At 43.0% G+C, this 24352-nt stretch overlaps 2 protein-coding genes across 9 annotated transcripts; both read right to left on the reverse strand.

Annotated features, from left to right (window-relative positions):
• Positions 1-623: 623 nt before the first annotated feature.
• tcaim (T cell activation inhibitor, mitochondrial) lies at positions 624-7870 on the reverse strand. 8 transcript variants are annotated; one of them, XM_056381031.1, is made up of 11 exons: positions 7741-7870; positions 7090-7190; positions 5812-5944; positions 5508-5658; positions 5172-5427; positions 4772-4894; positions 4408-4505; positions 3059-3150; positions 2740-2972; positions 2534-2665; positions 624-1953 (listed from the first exon to the last, which is right to left on the reverse strand). In XM_056381031.1, exons 2-11 carry the CDS (start codon positions 7122-7124, stop codon positions 1728-1730), a joined length of 1479 nt encoding a protein of 492 aa, XP_056237006.1. In that variant the 5' UTR covers positions 7125-7190; positions 7741-7870; the 3' UTR covers positions 624-1727. The 8 variants fall into 8 exon arrangements, with proteins under 8 accessions (XP_056237006.1, XP_056237009.1, XP_056237008.1 ...); XM_056381034.1 differs by lacking the exon at positions 7741-7870 and adding an exon at positions 7668-7686; XM_056381033.1 differs by lacking the exon at positions 7741-7870 and adding an exon at positions 7621-7683.
• Positions 7871-10032: 2162 nt separating this feature from the next.
• Positions 10033-24345, reverse strand: gpd1l (glycerol-3-phosphate dehydrogenase 1 like). The gene is made up of 8 exons (XM_056381370.1): positions 24198-24345; positions 22589-22766; positions 22234-22374; positions 18118-18256; positions 17290-17402; positions 16392-16628; positions 16200-16306; positions 10033-13836 (listed from the first exon to the last, which is right to left on the reverse strand). The coding sequence occupies exons 1-8, from the start codon at positions 24239-24241 to the stop codon at positions 13740-13742; spliced, it is 1056 nt and encodes a 351-aa protein (XP_056237345.1). The 5' UTR covers positions 24242-24345; the 3' UTR covers positions 10033-13739.
• Positions 24346-24352: the final 7 nt, after the last annotated feature.

Below are 24352 nucleotides of genomic sequence, written 5' to 3' on the forward strand. Positions count from 1 at the left end.
CCCCAGGTTGAGAGCCACCGCACTAGAGTTTCAGAGATTCTGGCCTCCGGGTTCAGAGGCTGTGATATGTCCCACACAATGATGACAGGTCATGACTGTAACTGTACGACACCACGCTGCTCCACTTCACAGCTGTGCTCCGTTAAGAACTGACCTGAGGGACAGCTGCAGTGATAGAGGTTTATATGTGGTTTGCATCTGTGTATTCTATATCGGGGGTTTTCAGAGTCTGAGACTTTGGGCCTCCCCTCACCCCACCATAGTTTAATTGTTTTGTTTCGCTCAGTTCCTGGATGCCTATGTGATCATGATTATGTTATTTGATCCCATAGACATTCAACACTAGAGCCATGATGGACTGTTACTGCAGTTTGACAACCTGAGACTAAACCAAAGACATAACTGAGGACCTCCCCCGGTGAGGCCCGCCTCCCACTTTGAAAATATCTCTGTTCTATATAATACATTACAAATAGATGGAGCACAGCTGGAATGTGGATTAAAAAGTTATTACATGATTCAATCAATATTATCACAGTGTAGAGAGATTATTAATTTACATTGTTATCACCGAGTTTCTCGAGAGTCAGAGTCAGGTGAACGTCAGAATGATCAGTCCGGTCTGAAATGAACTTTTTTATTAGAGAAGAATCAGTGTTTCACATCAGTGGGATCATTACAAAGTTCAGATGTGAGGCTGTGTCTGAAATCTCTCCGTCACTGCTCTCTACCCTCTGTCTCCATGTCATGGACACGATGACCCCCGATTTATAGATGTTAAACGTACAGCTGTAGCTGTACAGTCGTCGGTGATGATGATGTTGAAATCTCAATTTACTTCTCACTACTGAGTCTGTTCTAACAGGGAGCAGTGAATAATGGAGTGATGTCAGACACAGTCGGGATCACAGGAGAACTCCACCTCCCTGTGTGTGTGTGTGTTAACAGGAAGTGTTTCTAAAGACCAGTCCTGGTTAGTCTCTGTGACACAAAAAGGTTTCAGGTGCTGGATCCACCTTAGACCGTGACACTGTATAAGGTTAGTTAATGTTGAAGTGATGAGGCCCCCCCTCAGTCAGTTTCATATAAATTAGTTATATTGACATGTATAGTCTGAGCTCTATAAAAACCTGAATTGGATTCTCCTACAGCAGCGATACTGACCTGAAGGGGATCAGTTTGCTTTTGGTCAGATTGGCGGTTGGTCAGGTGTGTTTTCTCCTCTACACATCAGTTCATTTGAAGCAAACTGAACCTTCTTCCTGTGTCAGTCAGAGTGATGACCAGTTCTGACCCAGGGGCTGAATGTGGTGCTTTAGTATTTCATTTATTTCACAGACTGAACCTTTAACAGAACCATTATTAAATCTTCCTCAGTACACGTCACACAGCAACAATAAATACTGACTTTGTCAAACAATGCGTCAGCCCCTGTCTGAAAACAGATTCAGTCATATTGCACCTCTGTCTCTGGTTCCCACCTGTTTAGCTTGCGGTCGCTTCTATTTGGCTTTTCCAGCGGGAGGATAAAGTGCTTCTGATTGGATGAGCCCACACTGGTCAGTTTGAATGAACCGCCTAACAAAGGTTTCCCTTGAGAAGTGACAGGTGTGACTCTGCTGTGACCTGCAGACATCTAATAAACAGTTTACCTGCTGTCTCAACATTACACTGCTAAAAATACTGGACTGAGTCAAATCCTGCAGCTGAGACCGGGTCTCTCCAGCTCAGCTCTTCCAGTCCCAAGGGAGACACAGGTCCCCGTCCTGCATGACTGAGTAGAAGTGAGAGATGCAGACGTGGAGGCCCTGCATGAGGGGAGAGCGCTGCTCCACCAGCCTCTTACAGCACAGGATCATCTGACTGGAGCTGACACTGGGCTCCTTGGACAGACTCCTCAGAGACAGACTCTGGAGACACTGCTTCACCACAGCCTCCTCCTCCGCCTGCAGCCTGGACAAACAAACAAGTCAGAGTCAGTGACAGGTCACTTTTGTTCCATCACAAACACTTGTACAGTCAGGGCTGCACATAATCGTTAAAATCAAAAATATTTTGGGACAGTTACCGACTGAAACATGAGAATTTAATATTTAAACGTGTGAAAGTTGATAATAAGTAACAGGTTTGATCTGGGTGATGTATATGTGTTTTTTTAACTAGCAAAGTTGAGGTTTTAGCACCAGTGCAGAGTTAGCAGTCAGCATGCACAGTGCACACAGTTACAGACACGGGCAAAAGATTAAGCAGACCCAGACGTAGTAACCAAGAGGTTGAGGCTTTTATTTTAAAAGATTGTGGCAATAAGTCTTTATAGTGTTGCCAGCCATCAACAAAATATTTCTTACAATAATGTATAATTATTAGTAAATCTATGAGTCTCAGAGAAAGAATTTTTTTTTTTTTCTCCTCGTCTCCTCTGTGAAAAACCATGAGGATTCTGGGTAATACAAGTCCAGTGAGAACAGGGTTTAGGAATCAGGTTCCAACTCCAAGACTTTATACCAAGAATGACGTGGTATGTTGGACTCACTGGTTTCTGCGTTGGGTGCGCTCTCTGGCCTCGGGGGCGTGGCTCTGGAGGAAGACCTGTAGCTTGGGGGGGTCACAGTTGGTGGGGATGATGAAGTGCCCCATCTCATGAAGACTGGGGTTGGAACGGTCACTGCGACGGACAACAAACAACAAGTTATATCTTATAGACAGTTGACAGCAGTGAGTCAAGATGTGACAGCTTACTTCTCCAGCAGCATGGTGAGCCCCTGCAGACTCCTGGGGTGCAGCCGCAGCCGTCGGGACATCAGGTTCTTGTGGAAGATGCTGAGGGTGCTGTAGTGCTCGGCGATGGGCTGAACTGGTCCCAGCCTCTCCAAGTGGACCACCTGAGTGCCACCCAGGAGGAGGCTGATCCTCTCCTTCAGCCAGTCTGTCTGCTGCTGCAGGCTGCGATAGCTGGGCAGCTGTTGAAACAGCTGGAGATACAGGCAGAGGAGGGGTCAGACAACAGAGAAGGACGCACATGGGTCATGTGACAGCAGGAGCTCTGCAGCTGCATTACTTTGGTCCACTGGTGATGAACATCCATGGTTCCCAACATCACATGTCCAGAGGCGTTCATCCCTGACTGGTCAGCAAACACCACGGTGTGTCCTGCAGAGGAGGTGGAGGAACAGATTTAAGTTTTCACCAGCTTTACACTTTACTTGTCTGTTTAGCTGCTGTTGGACAGTAAAGTCCGTTCAGAAAAAGTGGACCATGGTTCAGAGGGAAGCTGTGAAACTCTCTGATGCTGAGCCCAGGGGAACCATGTCAGTGACAACTGGGGCAATTTTTACTGGCGCCCAAACTACAATGAGAGAAGAGAGCAATGCCCTCAATTCTGTCACTGCACAATTAAAACACACTTGTCCAGAGTCTCACACACACCTGTACCAGCACAGAGGAGACCAATACTTCAACAACGGCACAATTAATGGTGATATCCAGATAAATATTAATAATCACACTCTTTAACATGCTTTCCTGTGTGTTGCTGTGTCTCTATGTTGCTCAGCAACTATTCTGCTAGATGTCACTGAAGAACTACATTGTTTGGTGGAAGAAAATAATTAATTAAAAATGAATTGTTATCAATAATTTATTGCATGGTTTTGTTGCTGTGTGTTGATTATATGAAACCTTGAAGGAGACTGACATATGCTACGATTACACAGACAGACTGAGATTAGAGACATGGATTACAGTCAGCTGTTAGCACAGACAGATGTTAGCACAGACAGATGTTAGCACAGACAGATGTTAGCACAGTCAGATGTTAGCACAGTCAGATGTTAGCACAGACAGATGTTAGTATTGACAGATGTTAGCACAGTCAGATGTTAGCACAGTCAGATGTTAGCACGGACAGATGTTAGTATAGACAGATGTTAGCACAGTCAGATGTTAGCACAGATAGATGTTAGTATAGACAGATGTTCGCAGTCAGATGTTAGTATAGACAGATGTTAGCACAGATAGATGTTAGTATAGACAGATGTTAGCACAGTCAGATGTTAGCACAGATAGATAGTAGTATAGACAGATGTTAGCACAGTCAGATGTTAGTATAGACAGATGTTAGCACAGATAGATGTTAGTATAGACAGATGTTAGCACAGATAGATGTTAGTATAGACAGATGTTAGCACAGTCAGATGTTAGCACAGATAGATAGTAGTATAGACAGATGTTAGCACAGTCAGATGTTAGTATAGACAGATGTTAGCACAGATAGATGTTAGTATAGACAGATGTTAGCACAGATAGATGTTAGTATAGACAGATGTTAGCACAGATAGATGTTAGTATAGACAGATGTGAGCACAGTCAGATGTTAGCACAGCTGCCCTCTCTTCACTGAGACTGTACCTTGCAGGTTGATCAGGGCCTCAGGGTTCTGCTGGGACAGTCGGCTCAGACTCTGTAGCTGACAGCACCTGTGGGCGACTCCCCAACTGCGCTGCCACCTGCACCACACATCACCATGGTAACATGTACACAGCCTTTAATTAAAGATCAACAGTCCCAGTCATATATGTTTACTATTATTATAAACTTTACAATTCTGTAAACCAAAGCACACTGGCTCTGCTCAGCTGCTGATTACTGAGCCAAGAACAAGGCTCAGCATAATGTTCAGACAGGTGAGTACACACCTATAGGTAGACTACAGGTAGACTTAAGTGTTGTTAACAGTTCTCACAGCACTTTCTCAGTGGAATAAGCAGAGTACCTGATATCAGCCAGATCAAATCTGTGACACAGCTCCTTCTTCAGTCTGTTCAGCTCCTCTCTCCGAGGAAGACTAGCACTGTGGTTCTTTGTCGCCTCAGGCTCGTTGTTTCTCAGCCACAAACTGACAAAGAAAAGGAAACATGAACCCACTCTGAGGTGACTGAAATCAACAAGTGGATCCACACAAGGAATCCAGTCTGAGACCATATCACTTACAGTATATCACACACTTTCCCATATACTTGAACAGCAGTCTGTGGTCTTAGAGGATGGTAATGAGCTGAACCATTTCTAATAATTGATGCTCCCTGTCTGTACTGAGGTTTGATAAACGGCTCTACATTAGTCACTGCACGTGCGTCAGCTGTAGCTGCGAGCTGAGGTCCGGTCTTTCTCACCTGAGTGTAGGCTCCACCCTCCTGGCCTGCTGCAGCTCCTGCTCAGGGTCCCTGAAGCCAGTGAAGGTATAGTAGCTCTTATCCCATTTGATGGGTCTGTAGAAAGGCACCCCCGCCTCAGGTGGACTTTTAGCTGTCTCTGCTCTTGCTTTCAGTCCCTTCATGTGCTCCACAGGCAGGCTGCAGGACTTTAACACATTCATCACTGTGCTCAATACATCGTTTGTGTGCAGGGTGAAACTCACTGACCGGAACCCTGAGAACCAGGCAGGAGATTTTAGACTCCTAAAAATACAACTACAAAAATATTATGAGCAATAATAATGGACACTGTACCTGAGGTGAGGAGGTCTGGCTGCAGGTCACTGCTGTCTTTTGTGTCCCTGACATAAAAGGTGAGCTTCATTGGCTGAACTGAGACTGACCCAGGCTTCTGCAGGTTCTCCAGGTAGCCATTTAGCCTCTTTAATGAGTTCTCATTCACTTCCTGTAACACACATTAACATTAAAGGTAACGCAGTGGGGTGAAGATGCCTCTTCCACAAACTATTCCACCAGCAAATCACTGCCAAGTTAAACTGTATGACATCCATTTTCATTTCTGAACTGCTAAACAATCCGTGACACATGAGAGACGTACCCGCTCTCTGGGATACTGACAGAAGAAGTCAGGATGGACAGCAAAATAAAAAGGTCTGAGAGCATTGACTGCATCTGCCCCTGACAGAGCTCTGAGCTGGGCCAGATGTGTGGCCACATGTTTCCTCTTCAGCCTGCACAGACGGAGATACAGAGGTTAACCGTTTATACTTCCATCCCATCTAGAGTGGAGAAGGAAGAGATGAAGTATTAGTGATACAGATAAGTGATCTCCTCCCTCTCGTTCTACCTTGTTCCTCTACAGGTGAACGTTGACCTATTTCTCACTCCCTGTTGCTACTTTATTATTCTCTACCATTTGATCTCTCCTTAATGGACTATAGTCAGGGGTGGTGTGGGTATTGTCACAGTTAGCAGTAAGATTATTTTGATTATTAATTAATCTATTGCTTATCTATCTATCTCTATTGCTTATTTCAAACTGTGATTGTCCAGTTTCCTGTAACAGTTTAAATCCTGAGTTTTAGTTTGTAACAGTGAGAGAGTGAAAATTTAAAAATCCTCTGTGACTGTGAGGCTGTTAAACTACAAACATCTGGCATTTTGATTTGATTAATAAAGATTAACTAATCGTTTTAGCTTGTGTTTCATACATAAACTCCTTTATTGTCAAATCCATGATCCATATTTTATTATTACAGATAAAGATGAACACTGGAATCTGATGAAGCACGGTGTTCTGGTAGAACTGCCTCCAGCTCAACACAAACAAGACAGAGAAGCTGGTGGTGGATTTTCTTGGGACTAGATATTTGGGTGTCACCAGTGACCATCCAGGAAGTCGACAAAGCGGCCGTTCAGTCATACAAGTAACAGAGACTGAGGTCCTTTGAAGTCTACATGAGTCTGCAGCAGCTAAAGCTCAAACTGGACCATCTGGAGCATCTGGAGCTTTTAATAAGGCATGGCTTAAATCCTACACATGTTGTGTACACAGTATCTTTTATTGTCAAATTTTATACTGTTAATCATAAAGGTCAGAATATGTATAGTATTTTAGCTTTTTTAAAGTTACTGTTAAACACATGGTGATATTGAGTCATCTGACCAGTTATTATGTCTGTACCATAAACACTGAATCGATCTCCATGACATTTGATACAGACACTGACAAACTGATCCTGATTACTTTTCATGTAGCATCATCATCATCATCATCATCATCATGTCAACCTCAGCGCTTCCTGAGCTAAAAGTTGGAGCTGACACTCTGCAGATAAGGCTCAGGTCGGTCTCACAACATGTTCAGCAGTGTTACCTGATGGTGCATCGCAGGAGGGAGTTGACAGACATAGCTGGTGCTGTTTGTCAGCAGAGGAGCGTTAAATCATGGCGTCAGCAGCCCGTCCATCAACGGTCCTGTGTCACAGGGAGGATTGACCAGTGTCACCAGTCTGACCAGCTTCAAGTGTTATTATTAGTTCAAACCAACGTCAGAGGGAAATTAATAACCCTGCTCCACACAGATAATTAAATCTTTAATGTTACCATGGTGATAACAGCACCTGAAACTAAACGTCCAGGATTAAGCAGCTTAGGCTGCTTTGTTTTTAGCTGCTGCGTTAGCATGTAGCTCTTTAGATGACCCACCATCAGCTAATCTAAACAGCTAGTTAACTAACCAAGATAACACGTAACCTCCCTGCAGAGGCTGGAGTGTCATCGCTGGTTAGTTCAGGCTAGTTCAGGTTAGTTCTGGTTGGTTCAGGCTGTTTTCTCTGTGACTTCTACTCAACGACAGCAACAAAACATGGCTCCAGTTAGCTCCTGCAGTTAGCATGTCAGGTACCAGCAGAGAGAGAGGCTGCTCCAGTTGTCAGCAGCTAGTCTTTTCACCTGCTCACTGCTCGCAGGTTACAACTAACGGTGTTAATAGATCACACAGATGACTCTCCGCCCTCACTCTCACCATGGAGCTGCTGGTCAGGTCCTTTAGTCCACTCCGGACCGCCCTTCTACTTCTTCTTCTTCTTCTTCGGTGTCTCCTCCGACCAGTCTGCCGGACTCTGTGACCCCGGCTGGACTGGAGTGTGGCGGCAGACCAGTAGTGACAGTTAACTTTGGAGGACCAAAAATACCATAATAAATAAAGATATAAATAATTAAATATATAAATAGATGCATTAATTAATCAATTAATTAATGCAATAAAACGCTATTTCTACCACGGAGAATTAGGGTCACATTTAGGAAAAATAAAATCTGAAATTTCGAGAATAAAGTCATAATATTACAAGAATTAAGTTATAATTTGAAAATTAAATCATAGTTAAAGAAAAAAGTAATAATATTATGAGAATAAAGGTGTAATATTAAAAGAAAAATTAATATTTTGATAAAAAGTTGTAATATTACAAGAATTAAAAATGTAAAACTTTGAGAGAAAAAAACGGAACCAATCAAACAGGTGAAAGGACAGTCAGTGACAGCCTGAGCTGCTTCTGGCAACTGCTGTTTGTCTGTCTAACAATAGAACTATTGCTTTACAGGAAGATGATATAATCTTTCTCAACTACTTACAATTGAAATGGCTCCACCTTGTACAACAAAATCAACTAAAATGAAAACTTTGGGGGGAAAAAAAGTCGTTATATAGATCAGTTTTGATGGTGGCTTTATTGTGAAGTTGTGGTTTGTATAAAATGTTTCTATTGAATCTGTAAAACACCACTTCTCCCCTAAATGGGTCAGATGCTCATCAGTGACACAGACACAAAGATTATAATATAGAAATAAGAAATACAAGCTCCAGTTTGAGGTTATTTTTGTTTTTCATTCATCTTCAGCCAGATCACAGTTTTGATGCTTAAAGTGATTAAATATTAAAATGAATAATATTCTATCCTTTGAGGTACTCCAAAGTTTAATTTACCTGTACAATCTCTCTGACATGGTAAACACTATCATCTTAACGTATAAATATCATTCATTCATATTGCTAAGTTTTATTTCATGCTTGTGATGACACATCGTTCACTCGTCCTCTATATAAACCTGATTATAATCCTGCAGGGAGTTGGACAGTGTAGATCTGTCACAGGGTGAACAGACACACAGTCATACTCACATTCTCACATACAGTTTTTAGATTTGGTGTAGTAATAACATGAAAAATATCATGTTATAAAAGGATAAAACCAGTTTGTTTTTTGGGCCAAAGTGTTTGCAGCTGTTCTGAACTGACACACCTGGAGCAGCCTGAAGAGTCTGCCATCACAGAGAAAGGTAAGATGTGATCAATCATATGATTTCTCCTCAAAGATGTTCATGTGTTGTTCCAGTGAAAAGTGCAGAGGCAACCACGAGGCTTTCAGACTGGAACATTGTTGGATGGTAAAATGAGTTACATGACATCAACATGTGTTCGACTAACTGAAGAGTGAAGGCCAAAAGCCACTGAAACAAGCAGGTGGAGATGGCTACAGAGCATCACCAGGTACGATACCGTATGTCTGTCTGTTTATTTACATTTTTTCTCTTTTTTTTGTAATAATCTTTTTATTCAGGATAAAACAATGAATATAGAAATATATGATTACAAGTTTTTTAATGGCAGGAACATCCCCCAGGCCATGAGGTATACAATATACACAAACACTGTCACTTTATAAAAAATAATAATATACTAATAATAAACTATAATGTATAAATAAATATATCAAATATAAAAAACATATAACATTCAAATACTTATATTAATTACTATATTAATTTGTAATAACTAACAAATAAATACAAAGTGAAAAAAGGAAAATTATATAGAAAACCTAGAGTAAATAAAGAAAAAAATTTATAAGAAAAAATAAATGGAGAAAGAAGAACTTTGGGCATGGAGGGAGGGAAGGTGTGAGGAGATCTATGAAAGTGCCTTTCACCGAGAATATTATCTTTTCTAACTTAACAAAATACATGACATCCTCAAGCCACAGAAATAGATTGAGCCATAGGAAATTTCCACTAAAGTGAAATACGTCATCTTGCCAATAGCGAGGTAAAGGGTAATACTGTATATCCAAATGTGAAGAATTAAAATGGGAAGAGTCAACAGAGACCCAAAATATCACCATAAATTTAAATCCATATGAACCTTTCCACTTTGTTTCTCATAGAATTGGAGGTTTATGTACAAAAGTAGTTAGACCTCAAATTAAAGCTGAGAGTCATTATTTCATTTAATCCAATGTGCTGCGGAGCCCAGAGATTAGGATTAGTGAGGATAGTTGTTTATTCAGACCAGGACTCATTATCTCAAACATCACAGGCAGGAAACATCAACTTTATTTAAACAGAAAGACACCAGGATCCTCTTTACTAATGTTACAGTCCAAATCATAGAAAGGCAAAATCAGACTGAAGTAACATCGGTTCTCTCTCATGGTGAAGACCTTCGACCCCTAAAACCACAGTGTGGAGAGTTTGTACGTAGTTATAGTATCTGTTATATTTTTCAGTTTTACCAGGTCAGATCCGTGTGTGTGAGTGTGTGTGTGTGTGTGTGTGTGTGTGTGTGTGTGTGTGTGTGTGTAAGTGTAGCAACACTAACCTACAGTGAGGATGGACTGTGACATGAAACATGAAAACACAAACAACTGTAAGAACTGAAAGCTGCCAATCTGAAGATAATGTGAGCTCTGGTCTGTCCACATGAGACGGTGCTGGTGAACTTCACGTCATTCACCTCCACCAACCAGTCAAGATGTAGTTCACATGCATGTCCGTCCGGAATAATAAAGTAAGGTAATATACTCAGCAGCACAGAAGACCTAAACAGTTAAAAGGTGGACATCAGGGTCAGTGTCACCAGTTCAGGATCTGACCACAACCGCTCCTTCTGTTCCTGAGTCACAGCATTCAATAATGACCAGAGGTGTTTTTGCAGAACATTATGTCACTGTGAAGTTGACCTTTGACCTTTGAGATATAAAATGTCATCACTTCATTTTATCCTATTAGACATTTGAGTTAAACGGTGTCATAATGAATCTATAAATTCTTGAATTGTGGCCAAAAGGGTGTTGTGTGGGGTCACCTTTGTCTGACCTTTGACCTTTGACCTTTTACCTCTGGCCACCAAGATCTGATTAGTTCATCCTTGAGTCTGAAGAAGCTTGTGTCTGAAATCACTCACTCATTCACTCCTCTACTCATCATCCAGGGAGTCCTGTGAGGAGGACTGTTCCACGACCATCGGCTGCGCACTACTTTTCATGATGCATTGTGGGATACTATGCGTCCACTATATAGAGTATACTGATATAACAATACAAAATGGTGGACTCTCTGTACAGTGGACTATAGTGGGAGTATGAGTGATTTCAGACGCAGCCTTTGTGATCGTTTGTGGCTAATCTGAAGAAGTTCCCTCAGGGTGTTAATGAGGTATCACGGTCACAAGAATGAGTCTGACCCTGAAACAAAACCTCTGACTACAGCTGTCACCGCTCAGTGAAGCAGTGAGGAGGAAGTGAACCCTGTTCCAGACCCTGCACTGTGAAGTGAACAGCAACAGTCACGTCCCTAAACTTGTAAATTAAGAAGCACCTGGGACTGTTTACCACACAGTGACCATGTGGCACTCTGGTCAACAGCTCTATGAGGAAACTTGAACAAAACAAAAAAAAATCACTTACATACAAATGAGCCCCATACAGTCAGACAGAGTTAGACAGTTGGCAACAATCAGGAAGCTTAAAGAGAAACACTCAGAAATATACTGGATATATTTCACATGGATATAATGCTGGTTTACCAAAACATAGCGCAGGTTAGTGAAGTCACTCGTTATCTTCCATAAATACTGTATGTCACCCATTTAAGAAGCAACAGATTTGTAGAGCTCCATGTCTTTTCTCATGTACAATAGGATTTATGAATTTTTAAACACACCTGTCTGTTTACCTGAGAGAAAATAAATGAATACCAAGATACTGAAACACAGTAACTATTCTTCACAACGCATTGTTCACTGCTGATGGTGCTGAGCAGGACGTGACTGCAGGGCGTCAGTGTCATGCTGGTGTCTGCAGGCAGGCTTTTAGCAGCTGGTAGTTTTAATTGTCTCAGGTAATTAACAGCATCTGCCTGTTGATATGTGAGAACCTGACGACCACTGTGCTGTCGCAGTGACAACACACAGGCTCCGCCTCAACATTTGGTCACAAACCAGGAAATATATGTTATCAATAAGGGTTCAGGGTGAGGGCGCCATCTTTCATTAACAAGCAGACATAAAGGAGACACCTGCAGTTACAGACTACACCAGCAAAACCTGTATATAAACACTACGACTGTCACCAGAGTGTATCTTACAACATCAGTGGAGTGGACTGAGAAATGGAGCTTTTTCATCCCACTGACTGACCAGGTCATGTGACATTTAAAGGACTCTTCTGCTTTATTACTGATCGGGTCTAAATGTTGCAACTGGGGCCATAATTTGAATCAGTTATGATAAGGCTGTTCTCACCAAGTTAAAAGCTGTAAGAACTAGATTTACCACCTCACGGTTGTATCCCTCCGCCAACCGGACAAGTTGGACCAAATATGGTCACAGTCTCTCCTTCCTGAGTTACATCATTGAATCATGGCCAGAAGTGTTTTTGCGGAACATTATGATGTCACAGTGAAGGTTGACCTTTGACCTTTTGGATATAAATGTTACTACTTCAATTTATCCTCATAGACATTTTAGTTCAATTGTGTCATAATTAGTGAATGAATTTGTGAGTTGTGGCCAAAAAGGTTTGGTTGTGTAAGGTCACAGTGACTTTGACCTTTGACCACTAAAGTCTAATCAGTTCATCCTTGAGTCCAAGTGGACATTTGTGCCAAATTTGAAGAAGTAAATCATGGCTCTGCGCCAACAGGTGTCCTAATGAGCAGCGTGTACAGTACCACGCCCTGGATTCAGCTTCCATTCATCTTATTAGTTCATCTGTGGTGGAAACAGCAGCAGCACATGATGCTGTCCATCAAACTGTAACAACAGATGTTTGTTGTTGATCCTGAGCTCTAAGCTGGCAGCTAATCTCAGGAGCTAACGTCTGTGTTTGTGTCTGACTAACAAACCTTTAAACCTGTAAAATGAGTTTGTATTCAGGAAGCTGGAGGAAACTCAGAGACCCAAAGAGCTTCTACAGCCAGACATGACCGACAGTCTTCATTTAATATGGTGAGTACAGTCTTATTAACATTACTGATGTCAAGACTGTGAGTAATAGCTGTAATAGAGGATGTCCCGGTGGCTCACCTGGGAGAGTGCGTATCATTTAGGTTCACTCCTCACAGCAGCGGCCCCGGGTTCGAGTCCCACCCGTGGCCCCTCTCTCTCTCTCCCTGACCCTCCTGTCTCCCTGTCTCTGTGTCTGTCAGATTAAAGGCAATATAATGTCCAAAAAATTATTGTTGTTGTAATAAACCAGAGTCATCCTTTAAAATGTCAACAGCTTGATGTTTTGTGCTGTTTAACCACAGGGTGGCGCTGGTGGATTTGAGTTCAAGGTCTGAGGAGCACCATGTGAAAATACCAGCCAGGGGAAGGTGGAGATCGCTGTAAATGCTTTCCTCCAATCAGAGACCGGCTTCGACAGATACAGGAAATAATGAGAAGTGTCAAATATCTACCGTGCAGCACTGAATCGCACGTCTGCTCTGTTAAACTACACGTTTGGATGGAGGAGGTCAGCAGACCCGACGACTCAGAGCAGTTTCCTCTTTTGTACAAACGAATAAAAAAAACTGTTGGATTCTGGCAGCTCTGGTTTTTGGTTTACATTGGTCCACATTAGTTTTAGGTGAAATGATGACAGGCATTATCTTTTCATGCTGAGTGAGGCTGACTTGATGTTACACTGATCTTGGTGTGAACATGAATCCCTTCAGCAGCGTCTGTGGGACCCACCAGGTGGATCACATGTGCTCCGGGTGGCTCTGCAGGCAGGAGATCATCTCATTGATCGGCCTCCCCTCGAAACAGATCTGGTAGACCGCCGTGAAGAGCGGGAACCTGCAGAGAGGAGGGACAGAGTCAGACCCCGTGCTGAGATGAAGAGGAGCAGACAGTCAAAGCCCCACCCATTATCTGAGGCCCAGTTTATATTATTGATATATAATAACCAGCTGGTCATACTACAGTTCATCTGCACCATGGCTGCAACTAATGGTTATTTTCATAATCGATAAACCTGTTGATTATTTGTCTGTTTGTTTGTCAGCAGGATTTCACAAGATGTTCTGGACTGACGCTCTGGGCCTGGAGGAGGGCTGGGTCCTGGTCCAGAGAAGAACACACTACATCTTGGAGCAGATCTGGATCATTTACTATGAATTTGAGTTTTTTTCTCTTAAGTCTGGTGGAAGTTGTTTGACAGTGATCCTGTGCTCTCTGAGTGCTCTTCTAGTTTGATTAATCCATGTATTGTTTAGTGCAGTGGTTCCCAATCTTTTCCAACTCATGGCCACCTGAAAATCTCTAAAATGCAGGAGGCTCACATCCGACCCCGTAACAATACTGAGCACTTTTTATTTTAACGATGATGATCAAACATTCAGGACTGAACTGAAAGCTCAATTTTTCTTGTCGATTCACCATCTCTTTCCTTTTAATTCTTCCTCTTGCTAACCAGCTATCTGTTTTGATACAATGATCAATGAAAGGGGTTTCTAAACATTATTAATCTTATAAAGATCATTTCATTTTAAACATTTGAAAGCATTACTTATACAAATACATAAATATATTTTTTATACGTATAATTACATCCTTTCACCAAAATTGTACTGTTTTGCAAACGATTTGTCAGCCCACTTGCAATACCTTTGTGGCCCACCAGCGGGCCCCAGTCCACAGGTTGGGAACCGCTGGTTTAGTGAATAAAATGTCAACAATAGTACAAACACCATCTTTCTGTCACTGTCACAGATTTTCAGTTAATGACAGAAAACTGTGAAAAACGGAAGAACGATCGAAATCACAATTTGGCCGAGTGCAATATCCAAATCACAAGAGCTGCAGTTTTGACAAAATCAAAATCACATCATCATCAAAATAATCCCAATATAATTGTTTTGCATATTGTTCATCCCTTATAAATATTTTGAACAATTTCTCAATAATTACAACTAATTTTTTGACACTTTATTTCAGCGCTAACCCACATAAAGATAAATAAGTCAGCCAACACAAGAAAACACATACTAACAACAGCTGCTGCTGACTCAGGTAAATGTTACTGATCTCTGATGTCGTCTGTATTTACAGTTTTTATTTCCTGCTCAGACTGAGATGAGGAGACTGATTTCAGTCTCATGTCTGCAGCTGGAGCCAGGACGTGGTTAGCTTAGCACAGAGACTGAAGGTTAGCCTTGCACTGACCAAACATCATAAATAGTTCACTGATCGTTATGGTGCTTCTGGTTTGTTTCATCTTCACATAAACAAAAATGTGACATGTTTTTATCTCCACTGAACGTATGCTGAACGTATCTCTGGGTGAAGTGACGCCCAGAGGTTCAGCTTCCCTGTGAAGCCGCCTGGTGACAGCAGACAGATGAAATGTGGTTCACTAAGAAATAGATCCAGCATGTAGGTTTTAAACTCCGGACTGAGCCTGGCGAACTGTTGCCCCCGCTCCCAGTCTAAAGTCCTGACTTCAGCTCGGAACACACAGACATGAGACTGAGATCCATCTGACCATCTCACTGTCAGCAAGGAAACAAATGAAGATTAGTGTAAGCTCAATCAGGAGGACTATCTTCATGCCTCAGTCTCAATCACAATCCTTTTCTCTCTCACTCCCTGTAATCAGCTGATGTGGGCATAATCGGTCAACCTATCATATTTCGCCACAATCTCAATCAGCCAATCATGTCGTTGCTGTCAAACTTTAAATCTGTCCTCTCTCCTGCTATCAGCTTTCATTTCAGGCGGATGCTGCGACCCTCCTCCTCCCCTTTCACCTCCTGCCCTCATGTCCAGCTCCGAGGCTGAGCTCATCAGAAGCCATTCCTCATCCTCCAGATCTTCATTTCACCACCAGGACCACCACCGGTGTCCAGACCCCAGGGGGGATTTCCTACACAACGCACAGCATCTTCCCTCTATTCCAATATGATGACATCACAATGGGGTCTAATCACCAACGACTCACTCTTCCTGTTTGCACATGGCAACAAAGATTTTTTGCTACTCTAATATTCTGAAGTAAATGTCAAACTACTGCTGAAAGTCCTGGTCGAAACGATGCACACTGCACCTTTAAATACCACAGACAGACAGACAGACAGACAGACAGACAGAAAGACAGACAGACAGACAGACAGACAGACAGACAGACAGACAGACAGACAGACAGTGTGTTGAATACTGACTTGTCCACCAGGCCCTTCTGTCTCAGGATGTGGTAAACCTCAGCTGAGGTGGCTGGTCCCTGTAGCTTCTGACCGTTCAGCATCTCCTTCTCCAGCTCCTCGATGCTCTGAGGGATAAAACAAACGCATCACACTGGAAACACAGAGAAACACCCCCAGCATCACTGAGTCACGTGTCAAACTGTCACCCACCTTTCCCGTTTTAGCGAAGGCCTCGGCCACTCGCCGGTTGCGGCCGCCGTAGCATGTAGTGATGAGGTCGGCCACGCCGCAGCTCTCCAGAAAGGTTGCCGTGGAGACACAGTCGTTCTTAGAGAAGAGTTTAGCGAAGGCTATCATCTCCATCAGCCCCAGACGGATCACAGCCGCCTTGGTGTTGTCACCGCACCGCAGCCCGTCACAGAAGCCTGCACCCACCGCCACAATGTTCTGTTCACACACACACACACACACACACACACACACACACACACACACACACACACACACACACACACACACACACACACACACACACACACACACACACACACACACACACACACATGCAGAGTCAGGACGCACACACATTACACTCACCTGTAACTTAACTATGATTAAGACAACATAGTTGTAAATAAATAAATAAATAGCTTTATATTTTTAAAATTACCTTTTTATTTATTTATGGGGACTTTTATTTATAATTCCACATCTATTTCCCAGCTCTTTGTATTTCTATCTGTTATATTCAAATGAGGGGGCGTGGTTATCTCACAGGTTGAGACCAAAACAACAGCACCAGAACAGAGCAGGACATAAACAATGTGGAGCAGACAGTCAGTGTTAAAACATGAACAGTGCATCAACAGAGCCACTGTTACTGCGATGTACTGTTAGTGTGTTATGAACCAGCATGTGTTTACCTTTATTATAGTACTAACTTATTGTTTTTCCTCCTAAAGTCTTTACCTGACACACGTCACACCTGTACCTGCGACGTTTGAGTTCCAACACTGACAGACAATAACTATACCTGCACACACTGTTCACCCTGTACCCTGTGACTGTGGTTGTATCAGTGTGTGTGTGTGTGTGTGTGTGTGTGTACCTTCAGAGCTCCACACAGCTCCACTGTGTCAGCATCATCCACCACTGTGATCCTGAAGTTTGGAGTCTGCAGCAGCTCTTTGAACAGGAGCCCGTTCTCCAGGATCCTGCTGCCTGCACACGCACACAGAGCCATTAGATATTGTGTTTCCCTCAGTGACACAGTCTGTCCACCAGAGAGCACTGACGACGTGAGTGTTCGAGTCCAGTTTTGCCTCTACCATTGGTTTGGGTGGGGGCAGCCCACCAAGAGGACCCTCCGCCCCCAAACCAAAGAAACCAAAGAAAAAAAACATAAAATTAAAGAAACTAAATATTTCATTTATGAAATTTAACTAATTTATTTGCACTGGTTTCATTTCAGCTTAGTATGAGTCTCTCTGAAACCAGAGGTGGACAGATGTTGACCACAAATATCTGAGAGTCAAAATATCAGCCAATCACAGGAGAGGATGCTGATGGCAGGAAAGTAGTCCTGAGAGCATTAGCAGCTCAGGATAGAGACCCCCACCCCACCTCTCGCACGCACACACGTGCGCACACACACACACACACACACACACACACACACACACACACACACACACACACACACACACACACACACACACACACACACACACACACACACACACACAGTATATATAATTCTTTAATGACCAAATTCACTGGATCTGTAATTAAAATGTTGTTTTTTTATTTTGTATTATTGTTAAAATTCTATATTGAACATATCAGATTTTTTTTTATCGAGTCAGGGCCATTTATTATTTACACATGACATCCTGTCGTTTCCTCTCAGCTGCACAGACTGGAGTATCCTTCTTACCGATGGTGGTTTCACAGAACTTCTCAGCTGCCACCTCGTTGGCGATGTTTGCTCCCATGAGGACGCTGACGTCAATCCCCATCTTCTCTCGGATGATGTCAGAGATGAGCTTCAGGCCCTCGGGGCCCTCGTCTATCCCCTGACAGACGCAAGCACACGCACACGCACGCACGCGCACGCACGCACACACACACACACACACACACACACACACACACACACACACACAGAGGGACGTGAGGGAGACGTGACTGCATGAGGAAGGTGAGCGGGAAAAAGAGGGACTCTGCAGCAGGACGTTCAGTGCCTGATTAATCTGAGTTAATGTCGTGTGGGTTCAGATCTTTTTGTCTGAACTTCAGAAAAAGTCACAGTTATTTAAAGCAGAAGAAGAAGATGAAGATGATGATGATGAAGAAAACAGCAGACAAACTGTCTCATCTTCCTCTGACCCTCTGACTCTTCTTTTGAGGCTCAGAGTCAGTGACGCAGGACAGACAGGTGATGAAATATTGAAACAGCTCTGTCTCACACACAGAGAGAGAGAGAGAGAGAGAGAGAGAGAGAGAGAGAGAGAGAGAGAGAGAGAGAGAGAGAGAGAGAACCAATTTGGAAAGAGAACTAAATCTAAAAATAAAGTGTTTGTTAAAGGCTGATAAATGTAATACTTTTAGCTGTATCAAACACCTACACATATTCACACATAAGCCTTGTATTTATATAGTGTACCATACATTTAAAGTCACAGTCCAACATGTGATCAGATGTGCCATCAGATCAATCTCAGTTTTATGTCCAGTGAGAATTAGATGGACAATTAACTGAAACAGTATCTAAACCCACATTTCGATCCTCTCACTGACTTCATCTTGCTCATGTCAGAAGATGAACTGTCCCCTTAAATAAACACTACCTATGGTCAGTCACATGACTCTGCCCCATCCAACTAACATTAGTCTGCGTTCACTCACAGTGAAGCTGGAGATCCAGACAACATGAGAGAAAACACTAAGAAAATCATGATTAAAGTCAAAGTTTGATAAATACAATAGAATAAATTTGAAGTCATATCACCCAGTTCCAGCAGTTCGAGATGATTTCATGTTTTGGTGAGCCAGACAATTTTCAACTCTGGTGGACAATCAGTTCTATTCTATTCTATTCTATTCTATTCTATTCTATTCTATTCTATTCCATGTGTTACACGCCCTTCACCACAAACTGTCATTTTTATAATGAGCTAGTGTGAGGAAAAAGTACAGGCCCAGAAAAGTTTTTTCTTTGTAGGTTGATACTGACAGAAGATGCTTTTATTCTGAAGGATTAGCTTCATTCAGCACTCTGTGAGCTGGGAACAGCTGTGGCCTAGTTTGCTGTTGACTCTCGGCTCACGACTGTGAGTACAGCCGTGGTCTCTCAGTCCCAGGCCTGCAGCACCTAAAGCCTGATGTGACATAAACCCCCACCCCATTACCCCCACCTCCCACCCCCCACCCATAATGGCCTCGTCCACAGTTTTTAATCAGCTTTTTTACCTGGAAAGAGCCGAGGATTTATTTTTCTCAACTGTACACACACACACACACACACACACACACACACACACACACACACACACACACACACACACACACACACACACACACACACACACACACACACACACACACACACAGTGCTGTCAGGGCTTTCATCACAGTGATCTGAGCTGCAGTGGAAACGTAGATAAGAGAGCTGAGCAGACGCAGCCTGGTGTGTTATATGTTCTACAAACAGGCTGCAGCAGTTATTTAACTCTCTGTTCCTGAGGCTCGTCCTCTCACGAGAGACAACGGGCGACGAAGGCTCCAACTGGTGGATCTTTTGTGGCCCAACCTATCCCAAGACTAACCAACCAAAACTAAGAGATGTTCAGCATAAGCATGAACATACATATACAAAATAAATAAATAATAAAATAAATGAATAAATAAAACACAAAAGAAGAAAGACGAAAAGGGGCTCATCTCAAATTAACTTAAATAAATTAAGCAAAGACATTAACTTAAGGGCTTTCCTATCATCCTCAATAAGCTTCAGAGAAGATGACAGGAGCCTCCACATCGGAGTGAACAGGAAACACACCCGCACAGACCAGTAACTCTCACAGAGCAGGAACACAAGCTAGGAGTTATCAGAACCCTGCAACACTGAGCTGATAATGAACCAACAGGTGTCCAGCTCCACAAACACCTGAAGGACACGCTTAAAGCTGTGGATACACAACTGGACCTTTGTGAAATGAGCCACAAGATCCAGGAAGAACATGACACTGAGGGTGGAGAAGAAAAAAAATAAAGGCAACAACATCGTCATCACATACGGTATGTGTCTGAGTATCTGAGAGACACTCAGGAGGATCTTCAACAGGAACCACATCCCTGAGTTTTTAAACCCAGAAACACACAGAGACAAAAACCGGTTCATCTTAAAGAGCACAGTCCAGTGCAGCGAGGAATGTGAAGCTAAACAAACACATGGCTCAACACAGGAGGACCAAGACTCAGCAGTTCACCTACACCTGAAGGAGAAGAGACAATCCTCAACAGAGGAGGAGGTCTACCACACTGCTTATGCTCCACCTGTCGTGCAGGAGCTTTAACCTCCATTCACACCTGGCCTCAGGTGACTCCAACGGCTTTCATTAACGCAGGAGCACTAACGAACCAGGAGAAGTCAATGACCTTGATAACGACCTCACAGAGGTTAAATGCCTGGGTCTCCTCACCTGTCAGTCAGAACTGAGGAAGCCTCTTGGATCAGAGGTGAAAGTATCTACAATCAAGTCCAGCTGCACTTGATTAAACCCTTTTTGGATGATCATGGCCTGTATGAGCGAGAACCTTCAAGGACATCAGGTGAGCTGTCTGTCACCTACTGGTTACAGGCTTTAAGCAGCGATGGCTGAAGTGACGGCTGCGGTGTGATGCGATGCCGTAGAGTCTATGCTGACAGTTCCTACTGTTGCAGCCTAACTGTCTACTATGGGAGACAGACTAGTTTGCTGTATTTATGGATTTTGAGTATGTTTGTTAAAGATACCTGATAATTTGACAGATTTTTCCAGTTTATTCAGACGTCAGCACAAACTGTTGTTCACCTGCCATCCTCTGAGTATTGATGAAACCATGACGCTGTCCGTGGTGCTGAAGTAACAGATGGATTTATACAAACTGCTCATTTGATATTAAATCGTCTCTAAAGCAAATATCAAGAGTCAAGGGTTTCCTGAAGAAGTGAAGTAGCCGAGTTAAATGTTGCTTAGTGATCTTTGATTTCCATTACTACGGCAACATGTTGTAATATATATAGGCGCCAAAGCCGTCAGTTCAACTGTGGCTGCTTATAGTTTCTAGTATCTCCTCTGGTACAGTGACGAATCAAAGAATCAGGATGATTTTATTTCATCGTCAGAGTGCTGAGATGATGGAAGCTGCTGAGGCTCCAGATGTTGAGCCATCACTCAGCTGACTCTGAGATGAGGTTAGGGTAAAGCCTCAGTTCACAGTAGCTCAGGCTACGTCCACACTACTACATTTTTATTTGAAAACAGCGTTTTCAAACAAAAACGATCTCTGTCCAGACGACCATTTTAGCTTTGTAGTGATTGTCTACTCTGCAGCTGATTAGTTGCAAAAAACACTATGAACGAGGAACAGCAAAGACAGTTGCAGTGTAGTCGAGGCTGATGAGACCCAATCAGGGAGCGTGGGTGTCTACGTCATCGTTTTGTAAGGGGTTTTCATTCCAAAACAAGTCCAGCAGGGTTTCCAAAAATCTACGTTTTCGGTGCTCGAAAACTCTGGAGTCCACACCACTCAGGAGGAGAAAACGTAGCAAAAGAGATGAGTTTTAAAATGAAAATGTAACAATGTGGACGTAGCCTCAGACAAGGAAGTTTTAAATACCTCATTCACACACACAGGGACTGACACTGAGTTGGCGTCCGTCCCTCTGAGACATAACAGTTACACTGTCCTCTGACACATTCACACAGCGTGCTTCTGTGCTGTGGTGCAGGGTGGAGCTGCTGGTGTGAAGCAGAACAGCAGCATGACTCAATGAAAGAGATCTGACCTTGATCAGTGTGATTCCCCGAGCTCTGGTGGAGACGCAGCCCACCATCTCATCACAGAGCTTCCTGATGAACTGGTGAGGGACAACAAACACCAGCAGGTCGGCTCCCTCGGCAGCATCGCAGAGCTTCGGGACAGCCACCTGTGGACAAACAGAGACAGAGGTGAGGTCTCAGTGAGACCCGATCAGCTGATGTGGGTTCAAACTGCATCTGGATAAAAAGTCAACTCTGTTTAGTTGCACAGAAGCAGCATTTGAGTGATTTGAAATATTAAATGCAGTTCTGATGAGTGTTATCTGACACAGAGCTCTGCAGAGCACAGTGTCGGTTCATGAAGACTGAGGGCACACTCACCACATTCTCTGGCAGTTTGTATCCAGGCAGGTACTTGATGTTTTCATGCTCCATGTTGATGATGTCGGTCAACTTCCTGCCGTCGATGTTTTCCTCAAACACCCACATCTTGACTGTGGTGGCGAATCGCTGCAGTGACCTGGCATTGTTTCCAATGATCCTGGCGATGGCTGAGCCCCTGCAACCACAGCAGAGGTCGGGAGGTCAGGGGGTCAACTTGCCCGCACTTTGCCACACGATTAATCAGCATCTCACTGAACCCTAAACTGCTGTGAGCTCTAATCACAACAAACAACAAGAGTGAGAACTGATTTGTTTTTGGTTTGTTGATGGAGGATTTAGTCTGTGGTGATGCTGAACTGGGTTGTTCTTTTTTCCTGAGAGCTACTTTGACTAAATAAAAGGGGCTGAGAGCTCCTCATGTCTTATATTACTGGTTACATTTATTCACATATTGTATCAAAAAAAAAATCATACTTGGATTATTTTTTCAGTTGGAATTGTTATTTTTTCATTTCATTTTTACTGAAAAAGATTTGAAAATTATGATGTTTTGATTTTTTTGGGGTCTTCTATCAAAAAAACATGTTCCTTTACATCTGGAGAATACGATTTGTGGGCCGGAGCGTCTCAGTAGCAACACAATGCTTATGATGCTAACAATGCACAACAACGTGACGCATCTTACCTTTATTAAAAAAATTGCAGCTCCTGTGATTTGGATTTTGCACTTGACCATACTGTGATTTCAATTATTTTCGATTAATTGTGCAGCCCTGTATGATATCATTTAACAAGTCATCAAATATCAACACTTTGTACCAAAAACATGTGAAACTAAAACCAGACAAAAATCTGAGTCATGATTCAGTCAGACCTGAACACACAGACACCACTGTAAATAAACCTCCATAAACCTGATTAGAAACCGGAGAAAAAAGAAATTAATTTAAAGAGAACTTTTCATTTCATTTTGCATTTTTTCTTTAATTTTAAGAGACCTTAAAATAAACTTAAAATACATGATTCCGTTCATTTCATTGTCCAAAATGTAAACAAACATTGTCTTTAAAAAAAGCGAGGCACAGTTTAACTCACTGTATCCATGGCAACATATTTTCTGTTTGTTTGAAAAGTTTAGTTTATATCTGCTCTGTTGTCAGAAGAGTCGCTATCACTGCATCATGTGGCCAACAGCTGATGTGATGTAAACCAACCTGACAGTAACTCGTGTGACTGACAACTGACAGATGATGATTTGGTGTTGATTTTGTTGCATTTGAGGAGAAAATCTGTCTGTACAACTACATCCTTGACAGTGACGGCACAGGTGAACCAACACCTGAAACAGCTCCAACACAGTCTGAGCGCTGCAGCGTTCATAAAGGAGGATTCGCTGCAGGACTGTGTCAGTGTCAGACGGGTGCTCCTAATAATTTGCTACATGTTTCTCTCAGTGCTGCACCCTCCAGCTGTTCAACCTGGGATAATGTAATCAGGCAGAGCTCAGAGCTGGAAACGCCCCTGCTTCAAAACCAGAACCCCTCCACACAGATGCCACTGAACAAGGCACTTAACTCCGCCCGGCCCCTGTAGCTGACCACCTTACCAGTTCCCGGAGCCCACTATGCACACTTTGAGCGGAGACGCCATGGATGATGCTGCCGGAGCTCAACTGCCCGCTCCGGCTCTTCTTCTCTACAGGGAACACCGTTTTAATCAGCGGAGACACCGCGGGGACGACGATCCGCGTCGTCTGCTGAT

Source organism: Seriola aureovittata, chromosome 7 (genome assembly GCF_021018895.1).
Source record: "Seriola aureovittata isolate HTS-2021-v1 ecotype China chromosome 7, ASM2101889v1, whole genome shotgun sequence".
NCBI classification, from domain to species: Eukaryota; Metazoa; Chordata; class Actinopteri; order Carangiformes; family Carangidae; genus Seriola; species Seriola aureovittata.

Bases quoted from the DNA above. Each gene is read 5' to 3' on its own strand.
- tcaim (XM_056381031.1), bottom strand. From the start codon at position 7,124: ATGTCTGTCAACTCCCTCCTGCGATGCACCATCAG. The intron at 5,945-7,089 runs GTAACACTGCTG...CCGTCTGTGCAG, and splicing joins CTCCTGCGATGCACCATCAG to GCTGAAGAGGAAACATGTGG. The intron at 1,954-2,533 runs GTGAGTCCAACA...TTGTTTGTCCAG, and splicing joins CGCACCCAACGCAGAAACCA to GCTGCAGGCGGAGGAGGAGG.
- gpd1l (XM_056381370.1), bottom strand. From the start codon at position 24,241: ATGGCGTCTCCGCTCAAAGTGTGCATAGTGGGCTCCGGGAACTG. The intron at 22,375-22,588 runs GTGAGTGTGCCC...GTTTGTCCACAG, and splicing joins ACAAACTGCCAGAGAATGTG to GTGGCTGTCCCGAAGCTCTG. The intron at 17,403-18,117 runs GTAAGAAGGATA...GTGCGTGTGCAG, and splicing joins GTTCTGTGAAACCACCATCG to GCAGCAGGATCCTGGAGAAC.